A 21,988-nucleotide genomic window follows, 5' to 3' on the forward strand; every position below is an offset into this window, starting at 1 on the left:
AGTTACCTCACCATTGCTATTGACTTTTAGTTTCTGGACAATAGCCATAGGATAGCTGCTAGGTTTAGTGTTAAGTTCCTTTAAAAGGACTATGTCCCCTACCTTAATATTATGTTGATGGGCTGGACGGTACCAAATATACCTTCTTATCAACTGCTTGTGATACAAGTGTTCCTAGAAACTCCGAATGATAATTCTCAATCAAATTTTGCCTAACTTTACGAAGTTTCTCAAACTCATCATTGATACGACTAGTTGAACTAACTGGTGTTTGCCAGTCTGGATCATGAGGCATTCCTTGCAGTGAAGGAATTAGGTTTTAAAGAAAGAGTATCGTATCTTCTTATCAATTTCTGGGCTGGGGTTATAGGTTCGGGTACATCATTAACATTAGCTTCCTCAATCCATTTTTAAATGCAATAGGGCGTTTATTAACCAGATGTTTAGTGTGTCCACAACAAATTCAAACTCTGCAAAAAGATAAAAACCCATACTTGATAGAACCAAAGAGCAGTCTTTTTACCATTTTCACACACGTCTCAACCAAGGAACCGAGTTTACTACAACCCTTAAAGTATTGTTGAAAGGTTAAGGGCTTCACATTGTTCTCCTCAAAGTAAAGCCGAGTCTCATGATCACTGATAAAATCATGAATTATGGTTGGCGCCTGCAACAAGCTGAGAGCCTAGGTCACTGACAACAAGCTGTGGTACTCCATAATTAAAACAATGAAGTTGAAATGATCTTAAAAACTCCTTGACCGAGAGGTCATTACATATCCTGAGATCAATTCCTCGACTCCAAGTACATGCAAAAATAAGTAACCAAACTTTTTGAGATTCAGAGTCCTTTTTAACTGTAAAAGGACCTAGGTAGTCAATAAAAACATTATTGAAGGGAATAGATGGTGGGTCAGACCTAAACTCTCTATAAACATTTTGATTCAAATGGAAAGTTCTGTTGTTGAATCTCCTACAATGAACACAAGTTTTAAGAAATTTCTTAATGGTAGAAAAGTGTTTAGGAACATGAAACGTACGTCTAATGGCAGACAATAACGCATAACATCCAGAGTGGGATAATTTCGAATGAGCATCAAGAACAATTAGTCTAGTTAAAGCACTATCCCTCGGCAACAATATAGGAAATTCATTTGTTGACCAACCCATGTCTTAAACTTACTTTCACCCTAATAACGTTATTTATGTCAAGAAAAACATTCAGTTGAGTAACTATCTTAGGTAGGTCTTTAAGTCTAACCTTTTGATCCTGAAAATACGAAAACACTTCAGGGAAAAACAATTTTTGCTCTGTAGATATAATCTGGCTAAGGGCCTGAGCAAACAGGTTACTATTAGGTGATTTAGGACTGCCTTCTATCCCTATCTTCTGCTTCCATTTCATACCACACCGCAAGACTCTTCGGTGAATCAAAACCAATCTCCTGAAATCAGAAATATCATTAGGGTCTATTAAATGAGCATTTTCGGAATTATTTAGAGAATGTTCAGAATTAATTCCCACATATACATTATAATCGATGACAGGAGCCATTTTGTCAACAGTCAGTGGATTAGGAATGATAACAGATAATTCATCTTCAGTCTTAATAAAGTTTGAATCTGGTCCAATAAGAAAATTTGTTTTCATAAGAGACCTATAAGAAAAGGGGCGAGTATTGCTGTCTGCTGGGTTTTCTTTTCCCGAAACAAAACAAAACTTAACAGGGTACTTTTCACATAACCTCTGGATTGCATTAAGCCTGTTAGTGGTAAATACACCAAGTCTCTGCATTTTTTCCATCTTGGACACACAAGAATCAAGCCAATGAAGTGAGCATATTGAATCTGTATACAACAGTAATTCAGATATGTTAACTGGCTTCATACACACACCACCTGTAAGGTCTCTGTGTAACTCCATTAAGCTTTCAACACCAAACAAAACTGCATTAAGTTCCAATGACGGAATCGACTTATTCTTCAAATGTGTATTAACCATACGGTTTTTAGCTTGTAGGAAACAACACCGATTTGTCTCAATATGACATATAAAAACTACAACACCATAAAGAGAACGACTGGCATCTGTAAATGCTATTAGTTTGTATTCACCGTCCCTAGGACCAACAAACCTTGGCACTCTGATTATGGGAGAGGAATTTGCCTGCCTATATATGTTTTTCCATTCACGAACCAAGTCATTATTAAGAGGTTTGTCCCAATCAAGATCTTTACAACATTGGAGCCTGTGCATGAATAACCTACTTCTGTTCATGAGTGGCAAATTAAACCCAAAAAACCAAAAATGTCGAACTGTGCAGCTATGGTGGTCAAAACCTCACGTTTAGTACTGGCATCAGCATTAAGATTGATAGGCTTGGTGAAAATTTCATCACTTACCCTATTCCATGTCAAACCAAACAATTTATTCTCTATAGGTGTCTCAATTTTCATATCTTTATCAATTCTACTCTGCAAAGAAATATAATTAGTTATTAACTGTTGTACTGAAAATTTAAAGGTGGACTCGAACACTTTGGGTAAAACCGATAAGCCCACTGAAGGGTATCAAGATTTTCCACAAGAATAGGCTCCATTGTCCATGTATGTTAATGAATAGATCAACCTCTTACATTCTTTTAGTTTTGTCATCATCTTTATCAGTGATAATCAATATAAAAAAGTGATATCATAAGGAGAAAAGGACTTGCAACGTAAACCAAAACTTAATCTGACATTGCGAAAATGCAAGCAGGGTATAGTCATCTTTCCTAACATTACGAAAACCAGTAAATAGGAAGTTTTTTGCCTGATCGTTCTCGCTCAAAGTCAACATATTGAATGCCATTTTTCAAATCAAATGTCAATAATTTCTCGTCGAACGAAGATGAAGAAAGCGGACAACATTTTCTGGTTCAGACTAGGGCCCGGGAACATACACTGGTTATGGGACAAATTCAGAGCTTTATACGTTCATTTTCACTCAAATTCGAGAGATAAACTATCCTACATTTCGTTGTCTCACGTTGAGGCTTGAAAACGGCCATGTGGGGAATGAAAGAATAATTTGGGTGTTCTAATTTAAATTGTTCAAGATTATCTACAGGTTCAATAATACCATCGGCTAAACTGATCTCTGAAAGTCTGATCCATCAATAGCAAATTCCTCCCTTTATCTTTCTTGTGTTTCTTTAATGTAGACTTTAAAAATTAATTTAGCTAACCTCTCATTCTTAGCGAGTAAATGAGATAGTTTACCAATTCCACAACAAAGGAACCCTAATCCTGCCATCTGTTTCCCTGAAAAGATTCTTTAGCGTGAAGTCAATTAACTTCCTATTCAGATCAGTTGTCTGCTCATCACATTCATAACTAAGATAATTACGGCAATTCTGCCTCAAGTATATGGTAGTGGCCTCTCTTACTTTCCTCTATGACCTTGCCTTTAGTGTTCAATACATTAAAGTTACAACTAGTAGCAATATTACCAAACATCAAGGTCTTTAATTTCATCACTAAATGGAGGGACTCATCATCACCTACCCAATAAAAAGAATGTGTGCATATACTTACAGAAGAGTCCACAACTGGGAAAGATAACAAGGCTCACTGGAATCAGTGTTCATGCAATAGAAATTACTGTCGCGAGTCTGCAAAATAATTCACATTATTGATCAATCTGTCAAGATTACCTGTTAGCATAATGCCATGCAACGTATCAATATACAGAGGGGTCATTATTGCCAAATACAACGTCTTTCCCAACAAACAATGAGAGGAATCTGAACCTAACAAAGACATCAATGTCACTAATTTCACTAGATGTTTGGTCTAGAAAGGCATCAGCAAAGGAATAACCTTTATCTTTAAAGGAAGGCTTTAATAACCTTCCCTAAACCAGGTAAGGACAACTTGATATTTATTGAAGGCACAACCATAGCAAACACCTCAACTACACCAGTGGTAAAAGTAATAGGCAACTGTACTATTCTAGTTTTATAGACCTTGGGCCCATTAAACCCATTAACTGTCGAGTCAACATCATTGCATATAACTTTAAATTTACCAAAATTGGCTAGGCTCTCCGATACAAAATGCTTTGTGAACCGGTCGGTATCTTTGAGCCCTCTGAATAGTCTCCTGACCTGAAACTTGGAAAGTAAAAGTTGGAAGAGCAGATCTACTACTACAATTAGGTAATATGGCTACTCCACTGTTAGTCGCGGTTTTTAATTGTAACAGAACTAGACTGCTCTTTTTTTACTTTGGGTGGAGCTTGTCTTTATGCATAAAAAGGAGAAATGCCAACCGCCACAATGATAACACTTTTTGCGAAACCTGAAAGAATATTTAGTAGTCGGGTGCATAAAACTTCCACATTTTACACAGCCCTTACACTCTGACAATTTAGATACTTTCTCCTGTACAGTAGGGAAATTTGGACATTTGGACATAAAGTGATTAATATCCTTTGAATCTACCTTTTGGCATAAGTTGCAGCTTTTTGATGCATTGTTAATATTAGAGTCGACTTTGATAGCCAAACTAGTTGAAGTATCCTGATTCTTCCCTTGAAAATTTCCAGAAATAGCAGGACCTTTAAACTTTGAAATTTTCCTAGCATTCTCATACCTTTCAGTGGCAGTAAAGAAGTTATCCTTAATATCCTTACAGCTAGGACGAGTTTGATTAGTAATCTGAACCAACTCTTTCTTAAATTGTTCATTAAGGCCTGACCATGCAAAGTACTGTATAAAATAATCTACCGTTATTTCTAGTGTACTAACAGACTGAAATATAGTCCTGAATTTTGAAATATATAAATATGGATCATCTGAAAGCCCTAACTTAAGTTCTGTCAACTGCCTGATCGTGTTTACCTTCCGAGTGCTTTCCGATAGCAAATGCTGCCTTCAAAAGCTCTACTGCATCATTAAAGGTTTGCTTGTCCGCCTCTAAAGAATCTAACAACAATTTAGCACGACCGTCTACTTGCTGCTTGAGCAACTACAAAAGATCACGATCTGGGTATGTAAAGGAACTAGTGGTACTTCAGAATTCCTTAAGAAATGACGTGAAGTCCTCGTTTTCTTTACTAGTAAACCTGGGTAAAGGAGCAGTGGGCTGCTTTAACAAAGAACGAGCATTATCAATGCTAACATTAGAATGATTAGAGAGAGAAGCAGGCAGCAAAGACAAGCAAGTCTGGATTCTATCCTGGTATTCCTGACATAAATCACTCTCGGTATCTAAAGCCACCTCTGTTACCCCGTCATCTGAAAATTTCAATTCAAAAAATTTTTGGTCCAATTCCAATAAACTCTTCTGGTAGTTAAGCAGAAGACCCCTTTCGGTCGTTTGCAAGACTGGATCTAAACCCCTGTAACTATCACGTTTATCATAACAAACAGTAACTTTTGTACAAACCGTTTTGCGCCTGGAAATTACAGCTTTTAAATCTGACATTTTAATCTAGCTGAATAAAGTTACCTAAACAAAAGCAAAAAACAGATCGCGTAAATCTATATATAAAACTAATTGAACGCGAATTAGTACTTATGAATGGAGCTAAACAAACAAACTGCTACATTCAATATACACTGAATTAAACACGTGCTAAATATAAGTACGCCAAAAAAACTTCATGCATGGAAGCAAAAAAGTGCTAAATTATTATAGTCACGTAAGAAATAACTGTAAAATCTCACCGAACTACAACTATAATGTAAACAAGCACGTTACAAAATGCTAATTACCTCACCGCATGACACGATATTTCGCGATCTATTTATATTAGCGTTTAACAACAACTATAGTAAATTACTGGACCACTGGAAACCCCCGCAACGAGCTATACCTGACCGTCAACACTTGCCACCTTCTCGCTAAATATCCTGTCACGGTCGCCATGAACTAAACTTTTGTATACTTATTCACTTGAACGATACTTAGGAAAGTAATTTAAACAGCCTTAACACTCAAATTAATATAATTATTAACACCTTACAATTAACAACAAACACGCTGAAGGTGGCAAGCCAAATAGTACATTCGTATGTTAGACCGCTTTATAGTTAAATGGAATTCCTGTAGACAAAAGGACCCCATCCAAAACGTAGACGAAGCGAGAAAGTCCTATTCAGTGAATATGTTTAGTTCGTAACCACTCTGTCCTAAAAATATGAACAATATCACTATTAGTGACATGGAAACAGTAAGTCAAATTAAATTTCCCCAGAATTACTCAAAATTAAGCTGCATACATTTTTACAGGGCTTCGCACAAAATAAAATTAACCAAAGCCATAAACTAAATAATGCAACCTTTGACGCAAATAACCTGGAAATTTTATATGAATAAATTGACTCAAAAGGACCAAGAATAGTTATTTATTAAATAAGGATTTAGCAAGACCTTTACTTAAATATAAATGAAAGTACTGGAAATAACAAGGAATCGAACTAAAACCCCGCTTCCTTCAGTTGAACCCCAAAACTGTTATTGTCCAGAGAGGCATATAAGTGGAAGTGACGACGACGTTCACCACTAGAGCAAGTTGCAGATAAATGAGCCAATTATACTACACATCAAGCTAGTACTCCACTTGGGCTCAATCACACACAACGATGCTGAATACATCAAAGTAAACCCTTGGTCATAACTCGAGGACGAGGACTTCAGAACTGCATACGTCTCGACGTGGCACATGGTCGTGGCAAACCAATCGAAGAAGCTATCCAGTGGTCCAGTGAGGGTTTTACAACATCCACATATTATTTATATTCCTCACTGTATAATTATCGACGAAGAAACGCATCTGTGAAAAACACTTGAACACGAAGATTAGTAATTTCACAGAAGGCTTAGAGGAATGGAGGAGGAGTTGCTGCCATACTGCGGATGGAGTGATGTCTCTGCTTCTGTCTTTCAGTACATAACCATATCGGCTTGTATAGTATAACAAGGTAATAAGGGAACCAATGGAAGAGGGTTAAAAATGAAAACAAGCTAATTCAATACCAACATAAAACTATCAAACAACTACTTACTCCCTTTGAGTCAAAATATGCGGTTAATACAAAAAAAAAATGGAAAGTTCCGAATTATATTCGTAATTTTCTGGACAGGAATTGTGTCAGCTACTTTTCGTCCCCCAGCTGGAATTGTATCAGCTACTTTTCGTCCTCCAGCTGGAATTGTGTCAACTACTTTTCGTCCTCCAGCTGGAATTGTGACAACTACTTTTCGTCCCCCAGCTGGAATTGTGACAACTACTTTTCATCCTCCAGCTGGAATTGTGACAACTACTTTTCGTCCTCCAGCTGGAATTGTGTCAACTACTTCTCGTCCTCCAGCTGGAATTGTGTCAACTACTTCTCGTCCTCCAGTTGGAATTGTGTCAACTACTTCTCGTACTCCAGCTGGAATTGTGTCAACTACTTCTCGTCCCCCAGCTGGAATTGTGTCAGCTACTTTTCGTCCTCCAGCTGGAATTGTGACAACTACTTTTCGTCCTCCAGCTGGAATTGTGTCAACTACTTCTCGTCCTCCAGCCGGAATTGTGTCAACTACTTCTCGTCCTCCAGTTGGAATTGTGTCAACTACTTCTCGTCCTCCAGCTGGAATTGTGTCAACTACTTCTCGTCCCCCAGCTGGAATTGTGTCAGCTACTTTTCGTCCTCCAGCTGGAATTGTGACAACTACTTTTCGTCCTCCAGCTGGAATTGTGTCAACTACTTCTCGTCCTCCAGCTGGAATTGTGTCAACTACTTCTCGTCCTCCAGTTGGAATTGAGTCAACTACTTCTCATCCTCCAGCTGGAATTGTGTCAACTAACTTCTCGTCCCCCCAGCTGGAATGTGTCAGCTACTTTTTCGTCCTCCAGCTGGAATTGTGACAACTACTTTTCGTCCTCCAGCTGGAATTGTGTCAACTACTTCTCGTCCTCCAGCTGGAATTGTGTCAACTATTTCTCGTCCTCCAGCTGGAATTGTGTCAACTACTTCTCGTCCTCCAGCTGGAATTGTGTCAGCTACTTTTCGTCCTCCAGCTGGAATTGTGACAACTACTTTTCGTCCCCCCGCTGGAATTGTGTCAACTACTTTTCGTCCTCCAGCTGGAATTGTGACAACTACTTTTCGTCCTCCAGCTGGAATTTGTGTCAACTACTTTTCGTCCTCCAGCTGGAATTTGTGACAACTACTTTTCGTCCTCCAGCTGGAATTGTGACAACTACTTTTCGTCCTCCAGCTGGAATTGTGTCAGCTACTTTTCGTCCTCCAGCTGGAATTGTGACAACTACTTTTCGTCCTCCAGCTGGAATTGTTTTAACTATTTCTCGTCCTCCAGCTGGAATTGTGTCAACTACTTTTCGTCCTCCAGCTGGAATTGTGTCAGCTACTTTTCGTCCTCCAGCTGGAATTGTGTCAGCTACTTTTCGTCCTCCAGCTGGAATTGTGTACAACTACTTCTCGTCCTCCAGTGGAATGTTTTAACTATTTCTCGTCCTCCAGCTGGAATTGTGTCAACTACTTTTCGTCCTCCAGCTGGAATTGTGTCAACTACTTTTCGTCCTACAGCTGGAATTGTGTCAACTACTTTTCGTCCTCCAGCTGGAATTGTGACAACTACTTTTCGTCCTCCAGCTGGAATTGTGACAACTACTTTTCGTCCTCCAGCTGGAATTGTGTCAGCTACTTTTCGTCACCCAGCTGGAATTGTGTCAACTACTTCTCGTCCTCCAGCTGGAATAGTGTCAGCTACTTTTTGTCCTCCAGCTGGAATTGTGTCAACTACTTCTCGTCCTCCAGCTGGAATAATGTCAGCTACTTTTCGTCCTCCAGCTGGAATTGTGTCAACTACTTCCCGTCCTCCAGGTGGAATTGTGTCAACTACTTCTCGTCCTCCAGCTGGAATTGTGTTAGCTGCTTTTTGTCCCCCAGCTGGAATTGTGTCAACTACTTCTCCTCCTCCAGCTGGAATAGTGTCAGCTACTTTTCGTCCTCCAGCTGGAATTGTGTCAACTACTTCTCGTCCTCCAGCTGGAATTGTGTCAACTACTTTTCGTCCTCCAGCTGGAATTGTGTAATCTACTTTTTGTCTTCCAGCTGGAATAGTGTTAACTACTTTTCGTCCTCCAGCTGGAATTGTGTCAACTACTTTTCGTCCCCCAGCTGGAATTGTGTCAACTACTTTTCGTCCCCCAGCTGGAATTGTGTAATCTACTTTTTGTCTTCCAGCTGGAATTGTATCAACTACTTTTCGTCCCCAGCTGGAATTGTGTCAACTACTTTTCGTCCCCCATCTGGAATTGTGTCAACTACTTTTCGTCCCCCAGCTGGAATTGTGTCAACTACTTCTCGTCCCCCAGCTGGAATTGTGTCAACTACTTTTTGTTCTCCAGCTGGAATTGTGTCAACTACTTTTCGTCCCCCAGCTGGAATTGTGTCAACTACTTCTCGTCCCCCAGCTGGAATTGTGTCAACTACTTTTCGTCCTCCAGCTGGAATTGTGTCAATTTCTTTTCCTCCAACAGCTGGGATTGTGTCAACTACTTTTCGTCCTCCAGGTAGAATTCGTGTCAACTACTTTTCGTCCTCCAGCTGGAATTGTGTCAACTACGTCTCGTCCTCCAGCTAGAATTTGTGTCAACTACTTCTCGTCCTCCAGCTGGAATTGTATCAACTGCTTTTCGTCCCCCATCTGGAATTGTGTCAGTTACTTTTCGTCCCACGGTTGGAATCGTGTCAACTACTTTTCGTCCTCCAGGTGGAATTATGTAAACTACTTTTCGTCCCCCAGCTGGAATTGTGTCAACTACTTTTCATCCCCCAGCTGGAATTGTGTCAACTATTTTTCGTCCTCCAGGTGGAATTGTGTCAACTACTTTTCGTCCCCCAGCTGGAATTGTGTCAACTATTTTTCGTCCCCCAGCTTGAATAGTGTCAACTACTTTTCGTCCTCCAGCTGGAATTGTATCAACTACTTTTCGTCCTCCAGCTGGAATTGTGTCAATTACTTCTCGTCCTCCAGGTGGAATTGTGTCAACTAATTTTCGGCCTCCAGCTGGAATTGTGTCAACTACTTCTCGTCCTCCAGCTGGAATAGTGTCAACTACTTTTCGTCCTCCAGCTGGAATTGTATCAACTACTTCTAGTTCTCCAGCTGGAATAGTGTCAACTACTTTTCGTCCTCCGCTGGAATTGTGTCAAATACTTTTCGTCCTCCAGCAGGAATTGTGTCAACCACTTTTCGTCCCCCAGCTGGAATTTGTGTCAACTACTTCTCGTCCTCAAGCTGGAATAGTGTCAACTACTTCTCGTCCTCCAGCTGGAATAGTGTCAACTACTTCTCGTCCTCCAGCTGGAATTGTGTCAACTACTTCTCGTCCTCCAGCTGGATTGTTTCAACTACTTCTCGTCCTCCGCAGCTGGAACTTGTGTCAACTACTTCTCCCTCCCCCAGACAAATGGTAATTGTGTCAGCTACTTTTCGTCCTCCAGCTGGAATTGTGACAACTACTTCTCTCCCGGTCCCCCAGCTGGAATTGTGGCAGCTACTTTTCGTCCTCCTCCAGCTGGAATTTTGTGGCAACCCTTTTCGTCCCCCGCTGGAAGTGTGTTCAACAACTAACTTCTCGTCCTCCGCAGCTTGAATTTGTGTCAACTACTTTCTCCCCCGTCTCTTCAGCTGGAATAGTGTCAACTACTTCTCGTCTCAGCTGGAATAGTGTCAACATACTTCTCGTCCTCCAGCTGGAAATTGGGTCAAGCTACTTTTGAATTTCTCTCGTCTTTCAGCTGAATTGTTTGTCAACTACTTCTCGTCCTCCAGCTGGAATTGTGTCAACTACTTGTCCTCCCCCAGCTGGAATTGTGTCAACTACTTTCGTCCTCCAGCTGGAATTGTGAACACTACTTTTCGTCTCTCAGCTGGAATTGTGACAAACTACTTCGTCCCCCTTGTTGGTCCAGCTGAATTGTTGTCAACTAATTTTTCTCGTCCTCCAGCTGGAATGATTGTGTCTTACTACTTCTCGTCCTCAGCTGGAATTGTGTCAACTACTTTTCGTCCTCCAGGTGGAATTGTGTCAACTACTTTTCGTCCTCCAGCTGGAATTGTGACAACTACTTTTGTCCCCCAGCTGAATTGTGTCAACTACTTTTGTTCGTCCTCAGCTGGAATTGTGGACAACTACTTTTCCGTCCTTCCAGCTGGAATTGACAATACTTTTCGTCCTCCAGTGGAATTGTGACAACTACTTTTCGTCCTCCAGCTGGAATTGTGTCAACTACTTTTCGGTCTCCAGCTGGAATTGGGTCAATACTTCTCGTCCTCCCCAGCTGGAATTGTGTCAACTACTTCTCATCCTCCAGCAGCTGTAATTGTCAGCCTAATTTTTCGTCCCCCAGCTGGAATTGTGTCAAACTACTTTCGTCCTCCAGCTGGAATTGTGACAACTACTTTTCGTCCCTCGCTGGGAATTGTTGTCAACTTACTTTTTCGTCCTCCAGCTGGAATTGTGTCAACTACTTCTCGTCCCTCCAGCTTGGAAAATTGTGTCAACTACTTCTCATCCTCCAGCTGGAATTGTGTCAGCTACTTTTCGTCCCCAGCTGGAATTGTGTCAGCTACTTTTCGTCCCCCAAGCGGAATTTGTGACAACTACTTTTTGTCCGTCCAGCTGGAATTGGACAATACTTTTGTCCTCCAGCTGGAACTTTGCCAGCCCCCACTTTTCGTCCCCAGCTGGAATTGTGTCAAACTACTTCTCGTCCTCCAGCTGGAAATAGCTTGTTCAGCTATTTTGTCCCCAGCTGGGGGGGGGAAAAAATTTGTGTCAACTAATTCTCGTCCCTCCATCTTAGGAATAGGTGACTACTTTTCGTCCTCCAGCTGGAATTGTGTCACTATTCTCGTCCTCCAGTAGAATTGTGTCAAAACTACTTCTCGTCCTCCAGCGGAATTGTGTAATCTACTTTTTTGTCTTCAGCTGGAAATTGTGTTAACTACTTTTTCGTCCCCCAGCTGGAATTGTGTCAATACTTTTCGTCTCCCAGCTGGAATTGTGTCAACTACTTTTCGTCCCCCAGCTGGAAATTGTGTATCTACTTTTTGTCTTCCAGCTGGAAATGTATCAACTACTTTTCGGTTGGAATCGTGTCAACTACTTTTCGTCCTCCAGGTGGAATTATGTAAACTACTTTTCGTCCACCAGCTGGAATTGTGTCAACTATTTATCGTCCTCCAGGTGGAATTGTGTCAACTATTTTTCGTCCCCCAGCTGGAATTGTGTCAACTATTTTTCGTCCCCCAGCTTGAATAGTGTCAACTACTTTTCGTCCTCCAGCTGGGATTGTATCAAATACTTTTCGTACTCCAGCTGGAATTGTGTCAACTACTTTTCGTCCTCCAGCTGGAATTATGTCAATTACTTCTCGTCCTCCAGGTGGAATTGTGTCAACTAATTTTCGGCCTCCAGCTGGAATTGTGTCAACTACTTCTCGTCCTCCAGCTGGAATAGTGTCAACTACTTTTCGTCCTCCAGCTGGAATTGTATCAACTACTTCTAGTTCTCCAGCTGGAATAGTGTCAACTACTTTTCGTCCTCCAGCTGGAATTGTGTCAACTACTTTTCGTCCTCCAGCTGGAATTGTGTCAACCACTTTTCGTACCCCAGCTGGAATTTGTGTCAACTACTTCTGGTCCTCAAGCTGGAATAGTGTCAACTACTTCTCGTCCTCCAGCTGGAATAGTGTCAACTACTTCTCGTCCTCCAGCTGGAATTGTGTCAACTACTTCTCGTCCTCCAGCTGGAATTGTTTCAACTACTTCTCGTCCTCCAGCTGGAATTGTGTCAACTACTTCTCGTCCCCCAGCTAGAATTGTGTCAGCTACTTTTCGTCCTCCAGCTGTAATTGTGACAACTACTTCTCGTCCTCCAGCTGGAATTGTGTCAACTACTTCTCGTCCTCCAGCTGGAATAGTGTCAACTACTTCTCATCCTTCAGCTGGAATTGTGTCAACTACTTCTCGTCCTCTAGCTGGAATTGTGTCAACTACTTTTCGTCCTCCAGCTGGAATTGTGACAACTACTTTTCGTCTCCCAGCTGGAATTGTGTCAACTACTTTTCGTCCTCCAGCTGGAATTGTGACAACTACTTTTCCTCCTCCAGCTGGAATTGTGACAACTACTTTTCGTCCTCCAGCTGGAATTATGACAACTACTTTTCGTCCTCCAGCTGGAATTGTGTCAACTTCTTCTCGTCCTCCAGCTGGAATTGTGTCAACTACTTCTCGTCCTCCAGCTGGAATTGTGTCAACTACTTCTCATCCTCCAGCTGGAATTGTGTCAGCTACTTTTCGTCCCCCAGCTGGAATTGTGTCAACTACTTTTCCTCCTCCAGCTGGAATTGTGACAACTACTTTTTGTCCTCCAGCTGGAATTGTGACAACTACTTTTCGTCCTCCAGCTGGAATTGTGACAACTACTTTTCGTCCTCCAGCTGGAATTGTGCCAGCTACTTTTCGTCCCCCAGCTGGAATTATGTCAACTACTTTTCGTCCTCCAGCTGGAATAGTGTCAGCTACTTTTGTCCCCCAGCTGGAATAGTGTCAACTACTTCTCGTCCTCCATCTGGAATAGTGTCAGCTACTTTTCGTCCTCCAGCTGGAATTGTGTAATCTACTTTTTGTCTTCCAGCTGGAATTGTGTCAACTACTTCTCGTCCTCCAGCTGGAATTGTGTCAACTACTTCTCGTCCCCCAGCTGGAATTGTGTCAACTACTTTTTGTTCTCCAGCTGGAATTGTGTCAACTACTTTTCGTCCCCCAGCTGGAATTGTGTCAACTACTTCTCGTCCCCCAGCTGGAATTGTGTCAACTACTTTTCGTCCTCCAGCTGGAATTGTGTCAATTTCTTTTCCTCCTCCAGGATGAATTGTGTCAACTACTTTTCGTCCTCCTGGTAGAATTCGTGTCAACTAATTTCGTCCAAGCTGGGAACTTGGTCAAACTACCGCTCGTCCCCAGCTGAATTTGTGTCAACTACTTCTCGTCCTCCAGCTGGAATTGTATCAACTGCTTTTCGTCCCCCATCTGGAATTGTGTCAGCTACTTTTCGTCCCACGGTTGGAATCGTGTCAACTACTTTTCGTCCTCCAGGTGGAATTATGTCAACTACTTTTCGTCCCCCAGCTGGAATTGTGTCAACTACTTTTCATCCTCCAGCTGGAATTGTGTCAACTACTTTTCGTCCTCCAGGTGGAATTGTGTCAACTACTTTTCGTCCCCCAGCTGGAATTGTGTCAACTATTTTTCGTCCCCCAGCTTGAATAGTGTCAACTACTTTTCGTCCCCCAGCTGGATTTGTATCAACTACTTTTCGTACTCCAGCTGGAATTGTGTCAACTACTTTTCGTCCTCCAGCTGGAATTGTGTCAATTACTTCTTGTCCTCCACTTGTAATAGTGTCAACTAATTTTTGGCCTCCAGCTGGAATTGTGTCAACTACTTCTCGTCCTCCAGCTGGAATAGTGTCAACTACTTTTCGTCCTCCAGCTGGAATTATATCAACTACTTCTCGTTCTCCAGCTGGAATAGTGTCAACTACTTTTCGTCCTCCAGCTGGAATTGTGTCAACTACTTTTCGTCCTCCAGCTGGAATTGTGTCAATTACTTTTCGTCCTCCAGCTGGAATTTTGTCAACTACTTCTCGTCCTCCAGCTGGAAATGTGTCAACTACTTTTCGTCCCCCAGCTGGAATTGTGTCAACTGCTTTTCGTCCTCCAGCTGGAATTGTGTCTACTACTTTTCGTCCCCCAGCTGGAATTGTGTCAACTGCTTTTCGCCCTCCAGCTGGAAATGAGTCAACTACTTTTCGTCCCCCAGCTGGAATTGTGTCAACTACTTCTCGTCCCCCAGCTGGAATTGTGTCAACTGCTTTTCGTCCCCCAGCTGGAATTGTTTTCGTCCTCCAGCTGGAATTGTTTCAACTACTTTTCGTCCCCTAGCTTGGAATTGTGTCAACTACTTTTCGTCCTCCAGCTGGAATTGTATCAACTACTTTTCGTCCCCAGCTGGAATTGTGTCAACTACTTTTCGTTCCCCATCTGGAATTGTTTCAACTACTTTTCGTCCCCCAGCTGGAATTGTGTCAACTACTTCTCGTCCCCCAGCTGGAATTGTGTCAACTACTTTTCGTCCTCCAGCTGGAATTGTGTCAACTACTTCTCGTCCTCCAGCTGGAATTGTGTCAACTACTTCTCATCCTCCAGCTGGAATTGTGTCAGCTACTTTTCGTCCCCCAGCTGGAATTGTGTCAACTACTTTTCGTCCTCCAGCTGGAATTGTGACAACTACTTTTCGTCCTCCTTCTGGAATTGTGTCAACTACTTTTCGTCCCCCAGCTGGAATTGTGTCAACTACTTTTCGTCCCCCAGCTGGAATTGTGTCAACTACTTCTCGTCCCCCAGCTGGAATTGTGTCAACTACTTTTTGTTCTCCAGCTGGAATTGTGTCAACTACTTTTCGTCCCCCAGCTGGAATTGTGTCAACTACTTCTCGTCCCCCAGCTAGAATTGTGTCAACTACTTTTCGTTCTCCAGCTGGAATTGTGTCAATTTCTTTTCCTCCTCCAGGTGGAATTGTGTCAACTACTTTTCGTCCTCCAGGTAGAATTCGTGTCAACTACTTTTCGTCCTCAAGCTGGAATTGTGTCAACTACGTCTCGTCCTCCCAGCTGGAATTGTGTCAATACTTCTCGCCTCCAGCTGGATTGTATACAACTGCTTTTCGTCCCCCATCTGGAATTGTGTCAGCTACTTTTCGTCCCACGGTTGGAATCGTGTCAACTACTTTTCGTCCTCCAGGTGGAATTGTGTCAACTACTTTTCGTCCTCCAGCTGGAATTGTGTCAACTACTTTTCGTCCTCCAGGTGGAATTGTGTCAACTACTTTTCGTCCTCCAGGTGGAATTGTGTCAACTACTTTTCGTCCCCCAGCTGGAATTGTGTCAACTATTTTTCGTCCCCCAGCTTGAATAGTGTCAACTACTTTTCGTCCTCCAGCTGGAATTGTATCAAACTACTTTTCGTACTCCGGGAATTGTCAACTACTTTTCGTCAGCTGGATTGTGTCAACTTATCGTCAGCTGAATAGTGTCCAAGTAACTTTTCGGCCTCCAGCTGAATTGTGTCAACTACTTCGTCTCCAGCTGGAATGTGTCACTACTTTTCGTCCTCCAGCTGGAATTGTGTCAACTCTTCTCGTTTCTCAACAAGCTGGAATGTGTCAACTACTTAGTCCTCCAGCTGGAATAGTGTCAACTACTTTCCGTCCTCCAGCTGGAATTTGTGTCAACTGCTTTTCGTCCTCCAGCTGGAATTTGTCAACTACTTTTCGTCCTCCAGCTGGAATTGTTTAAACTACTTTTCGTCCCCCTCCAGCTGGAATTGTGTCAACTTACTTTTCGTCCTCCAGCTGAATTTTTTTGTCAACTACTTCTCGTCCCCCTCCAGCTGGAATGTGTCAACTACTTTTCGTCCCCCTTCCAGCTGGAAATTGTGTCAACTGCTTTTCGCCTCCAGCTTGAATTGTAAACTACTTTTCGTCCCCCAACTGGATTGTGTCAACTGCTTTTCGCCTTCCAGCTGGAAATGAGTCAAACTACTTTTCGTCTCCCCAGGCTGGAATTGTGTCCCAACTACTTTTCGTCGCCCCAGCTGGAAATTGTGTCAACTGCTTTTCGTCCCCCAGCTGGAATTGTTTTCGTCCTCCAGCTGGAATAGTGTCAACTACTTTTCTCCTCCAGCTGGAATTGTATCAACTACTTTTCGTCCCCAGCTGGAATTGTGTCAACTACTTTTCGTTCCCCATCTGGAATTGTTTCAACTACTTTTCGTCCCCAGCATGAATTGTGTCAAGTACTTCTCGTCCCCCAGCTGGAATTGTGTCAACTATTTTTCGTCCCCCAGCTGGAATTGTGACAACTACTTTTGTCCTCCAGCTGGAATTGTGTCAATTACGTTTCTTCCTCCAGCTGGAATTGTATCAACTACTTATCGTCCTCCAGGTGGAATTCGTGTCAACTAATTTTCGTCCTCCAGCTGGAATTGTGTCAACTACGTCTCGTCCTCCAGGTAGAATTTGTGTCAACTACTTCTCGTCCTCCAGCTGGAATTGTGTCAACTGCTTTTCGTCCCCCAGCTGGAATTGTGTCAGCTACTTTTCGTCCCACGGTTGGAATCGCGGGGGTGTCAACTACTTTTTTGCGTCCTCCAGGTGGACATTTTGTCAAACTTACTTTTCGTCCCCCCAGGCTGGAATTTGGTGTCAACTACTTTTTCCAACCCCACAGCTGGAATTGTGTCAACTACTTCTGCGTCCTCCACGAGCTGGAATTGGTGTCAACTTCTTCCTCGTCCTCCAGCTTGGAATTGTGTCAACTACTTCTCGTCCTCCAGCTGGAATTGTGTCAACTACTTTTCGTCCTCCAGCTGGAATTGTGTCAGCTATTTTTCGTTCCCCAGCTGGAATAGTGTCAACTACTTTTCGTCCTCCAGCTGGAATTTTATCAACTACTTTTCGTACTCCAGCTAGAATTGTGTCAACTTCTTTTCGTCCTCCAGGTGGAATCGTTTCAACTACTTCTCGTCCTCCAGCTGTAATAGTGTCAACTACTTTTCGTCCTCCAGCTGGAATTGTGTCAACTACTTCTCGTCCTCCAGCTGGAATTGTGTCAACTACTTTTCGTCCTCCAGCTGGAATTGTGTCAACTACTTCTCGTCCTCCAGCTGGAATTGTGTCAACCACTTTTCGTTCCCCAGCTGGAATTTGTGTCAACTACTTCTCGTCCTCCAGATGGAATAGTGTCAACTACTTCTCGTCCTCCAGCTGGAATAGTGTCAACTACTTCTCGTCATCCAGCTGGAATTGTGTCATCTACTTCTCATCCTCCAGCTGGAATTGTGTCAACTATTTTCGTCCTCCAGCTGGAATTGTGTCAACTACTTTTCGTCCCCCAGCTGGAATTGTGTCAACCACTTTTCGTCCCCCAGCTGGAATTATGTCAACTACTTTTCGTCCTCCAGCTGGAATTGTGTCAACTACTTTTCGTCCCCCAGCTGGAATTGTGTCATCTACTTTTCGTCCTCCAGGTGGAATTGTGTCAACTGCTTTTCGTCCTCCAGGTGGAATTGTGTCAACTACTTTTCGTCCCCCAGCTGGAATTGTATCAACTACTTTTCGTCCTCCAGCTGGAATTGTGTCAGCTATTTCTCGTCCTCCAGCTGGAATTGTGTCAACTACTTCTCGTCCTCCAGCTGGAATTGTGTCAACTACTTTTCGTCCTCCAGCTGGAATTTCTGTCAACTACTTCTCGTCCTCCAGCTGGAATTGTGTTAACTACTTCTCTTCCTCCAGTTGGAATAGTGTCAGCTACTTTTCGTCCTACAGCTGGAATTGTGTCAACTAATTTTCGTCCCCCAGCTCGAATTGTGTCAACTAATTTCCGCCCTCCAGCTGGAATTGTGTCAACTACTTTTCGTCCTCCAGCTGGAATTGTGTCAACTACTTCTCGTCCTCCAGCTGGAATTTGTGTCAACTACTTTTCGTCCTCCAGCTGGAATTGTATCAACTACTTTTTGTCCTCCAGCTGGAATTGTGTCAACTACTTTTCGTCCTCCAGGTGGAGTTTGAGTCAACTACTTCTCGTCCTCCAGCTGGAATTGTGTCAACTACCTCCCGTCCTCCAGGTGGAATTTGTGTCAACTTCTTTTCGTCCTCCAGGTGGAATTGTGTCAACTAATTTTCGTCCCCCAGCTAGACACTATGTTGGGCAGTGATAGGAGATCTATCACCCCGAGAGTGTTCTAAAAAGAGAGAGAGAGCGAGACAAGTCATAGAGAAAGGTGATAGATAAATAATTTAATAAATAATGGCTGGATAAACTATTAAACCGATACACTTGAATTCAGTAGACGTCTACATCGAGAGCTGAAACGAATCTACACTTGGAGATCAGAAGATTCCGCAACTACTCAAGGCAAATTATACTGCATATCAAATCTCCTAGGTAATTGATTAGTATAAAATACGATGCCGGAAGACGATTCGCTATTTGCAACATCAGCTGCAACCTGACAGTGGCGCAAATGTTATTGAAAGTTTTGCTTTAGAAAGTTGAACCAACCACCAGTGATACGACTTATCTCAAGAATTACACATATATTTTGGTGTCAGCTGATTACAAAATCATAAATGTTTTCACAGCTGAAGAACAAACAGAAGGGAAAGTGATCTCAAGTCCAAAAGTGAATTCTTCGTATATATAGATATATATATATATATATATATATATATATATATATATATATATATATATATTATATTATGCTTATTATACATGTACATGTAAATACAAACTCACGCACGCATACATCTATACAAGTTGAATGAAAGAGGAGAGAGAGACAGAGAGAGAGATATAGATAGATAGATAGAGAGGTTGTGTCCAATGCATGGAAAACGTTGTATTTTGGAGCTGGAAGCAAGAGGAGAACGAGGGAAAGGGGAGAGAGAGAGAGAGAGAGAGAGAGAGAGAGAGAGAGAGAGAGAGATTGCGTCATGCATGGAAAACGTTGTATTCCGAAACCAGCAATCGGATTCATATTTCGGGAACGAATTCCCGAGCGTTCCACGGGTTATTTATTGCGCATTTTTTCGTTCCCCCCCCCTCCCCCCCGACCCCCCCGCGTCCTTTGTGAAGAAGATCCTCTTCCACGGGACATTTTATAACTCGGAGGCTGAATGCGGCCAGACGAATCTCACCTTTCATGTAGGCTTTCATAGACTCTCGCGACTGTCATAAACTTGAAACAACCTTTCATAAACTTACATAACCTGTCGGAGACTGGCTTTTTTACGTGGGTCGATGACGGCTGTCCTTTTTTTTTTTTTTTTTTTTTTTTTTTGTGTAGTTGCAAGTGTTTTGTTGTCAAAAGGATATGTTTGAATGTTGTTTTTTCTTGTAAGTGAATAAAACTGGCATTCATAGACGGAAATAATTAATACAAAATATAGAATACCCCTAAAATATTTCTTTAAGATTTATTTATAGATCCAAAGAGCAAACATGTCGCTGTATTGAGGCGTATAACTTAAAAGAGAGAGAGAGAGAAAGAGAGAGAGAGAGAGAGAGAGAGAGATAAGTAAACTTCGTTTTGTTAGGTCTGGCAATATGAAACAGCATTACCTACCTTATGCAAATAATGCATATATATATAATATATATTTATATTATATATTTAATATATATTATTAATTATTATATATAATATAATGGGAACTTTGCAATGTTTTAATATCAATTCGCTCTACTACTCGGAATATATTTTCATAAATGTTTAACAGAAGGGGAATTTATTCAGCGATAATAGAATTGCCGGCCGACGGGGTCGAACCTTCGACATCTTCAATTCCAGGACTGGCAGTGAAGCTTAGGCCACCCGCCATCTCTTGCGGTGGCGGGGGTGGCCTAAGGCTTCACTGCCAGTCCTGGAATTGAAGATGTCGATGGTTCGTGCCCGTCGGCCGGCATTTCTATTATCGCTGAATAAATTCCCCTTTTCGGTTAAACATATATGAAAATATATTAATTCGAGGTAGAGCGAATTAGATATTAAAGGACATTTGTAGCTCGATATATGTATATGAATCACGGTAATGTGATATGACATATATATATATATATATATATATATATATATGCATGTATACATGTGTTACATGTCAAGCACTATATACATACCTTCCTTTAGAATCACATGCATACACAGTACACCTAATAGCGAAAGCAAATACCCCAATCATACAATAAAGTAAGGTACACCACTTCCACGAATAATAATTTCGGAAGTAAGACTCAGGTGAATTATAGACTAAAGAGACTGGTATCAATTATCTTAACATAATCGTTGGGAGGTGGAACATTTCTCTATGATATTGCAACTTTAAAGCAGACGAGATCATACGGTGAAAATAATGTTGATATTCACCGTGTTTTTTTTTTTTTTTTTCTATATGGTCGCTGACACGTCACAGGTTTTTAGCAAGCATATTGGCAATGCTGGTGTATGATAATTAATACTAATATTAACTTAGTCTCTTGATACCAAAAATATGACATTATCAACATTGAAAATATAATGGAAATAAAGAATTTATGACTTTGTCACGCGGGTTAATCGATAAAGTTTTAAACTTCTATGACAATTCTATTAGCATCGGTATTGTAAGCCCATATCGGGCGGTGAACCAACAAATTCTATTAAGACCTAATAAACTTAATTTAATACAATATCCGTTATTATCCAGCCGAAGCCATTATTGAAATAAATGAAAACATAGGTTGGGCGATGAGCATTAAAACTGTACATTATATCATGAAGGAATACGCAAGCAAACAGCGTGTTTTTGCACGCGCGCGAATATGTCTGGATGCGCAAGCGCGCTGAAATGGTTGCTAGAGTATGAGACGCATTTTGCATTCTGGCCAAAAGGGATCAAATCAGAAAAAAATATGGCAACAGTCTCTGACAGATAATCTTCTGAACTATTGAATTGAATGGAAAACTTGTGGAAGATATGAAAAGTTTCATGTATGTATTAAGGTATGTATGTATGTATGTATGTTATGTATGTATGCATGTATGAAGGTGCGTCCACACTACAGTTAGAAATGTCATGAATATATATAGTGTATAATATACATATGTTATATATATAGTATATACATATATATATATATATATATATATATATATATATATATATATATGTATATATTTATATATATATGATAATATATAGTATATATATATATATATATATATATATATATCCTACAGATTGAAAACAAATCCACGACCATAATTGGAGAGCAAACCTTTGGCAAATGCTGGAAAACCGTGCGAAGCTGTATCTATAGG

The 21,988-nt window shown here is 41.4% G+C and overlaps 3 protein-coding genes across 3 annotated transcripts; 1 reads left to right on the top strand and 2 right to left on the bottom strand.

The window, feature by feature from the left end:
* Window positions 1-647: 647 nt before the first annotated feature.
* On the bottom strand, window positions 648-2,256 carry LOC135209499 (uncharacterized). The gene is made up of 2 exons (XM_064242157.1): window positions 1,166-2,256; window positions 648-972 (listed from the first exon to the last, which is right to left on the bottom strand). Exons 1-2 carry the CDS (start codon window positions 2,254-2,256, stop codon window positions 648-650), a joined length of 1,416 nt encoding a protein of 471 aa, XP_064098227.1.
* A 4,812-nt stretch (window positions 2,257-7,068) lies between these two features.
* On the top strand, window positions 7,069-7,899 carry LOC135209509 (mucin-2-like). Its single transcript, XM_064242166.1, has one exon. It carries the CDS (start codon window positions 7,069-7,071, stop codon window positions 7,897-7,899), a length of 831 nt encoding a protein of 276 aa, XP_064098236.1.
* A 5,689-nt stretch (window positions 7,900-13,588) lies between these two features.
* On the bottom strand, window positions 13,589-17,923 carry LOC135209520 (aggrecan core protein-like). Its single transcript, XM_064242177.1, has 6 exons — window positions 17,914-17,923; window positions 17,378-17,827; window positions 15,767-16,069; window positions 15,067-15,244; window positions 14,251-14,980; window positions 13,589-13,984 (listed from the first exon to the last, which is right to left on the bottom strand). Exons 1-6 carry the CDS (start codon window positions 17,921-17,923, stop codon window positions 13,589-13,591), a joined length of 2,067 nt encoding a protein of 688 aa, XP_064098247.1.
* Window positions 17,924-21,988: the final 4,065 nt, after the last annotated feature.

The sequence above is a fragment of the Macrobrachium nipponense genome, chromosome 11 (assembly GCF_015104395.2).
Source record: "Macrobrachium nipponense isolate FS-2020 chromosome 11, ASM1510439v2, whole genome shotgun sequence".
NCBI classification, from domain to species: domain Eukaryota; kingdom Metazoa; phylum Arthropoda; class Malacostraca; order Decapoda; family Palaemonidae; genus Macrobrachium; species Macrobrachium nipponense.

Excerpts from the sequence above, each read along its gene's own strand:
- LOC135209499 (XM_064242157.1), bottom strand. The coding sequence starts at position 2,256 with ATGCACAGGCTCCAATGTTGTAAAGATCTTGATTGGGACAAACCTCTT. Across the intron at positions 973-1,165 it reads AAAGTAAGTTTAAGACATGG|GAGATTCAACAACAGAACTT; the intron begins GTTGGTCAACAA and ends TGTTCATTGTAG.
- LOC135209509 (XM_064242166.1), top strand. The coding sequence starts at position 7,069 with ATGCGGTTAATACAAAAAAAAAATGGAAAGTTCCGAATTATATTCGTA.
- LOC135209520 (XM_064242177.1), bottom strand. Across the intron at positions 16,070-17,377 it reads AGCTCGTGGAGGACGCAGAA|CTGGAGGACGAAAAGTAGTT; the intron begins GTAGTTGACACA and ends ATACAATTCCAG. Across the intron at positions 14,981-15,066 it reads ATTCCAGCTGGGGACGAAAA|CTGGAGGACGAAAACAATTC; the intron begins GTAGTTGATACA and ends AAACAATTCCAG.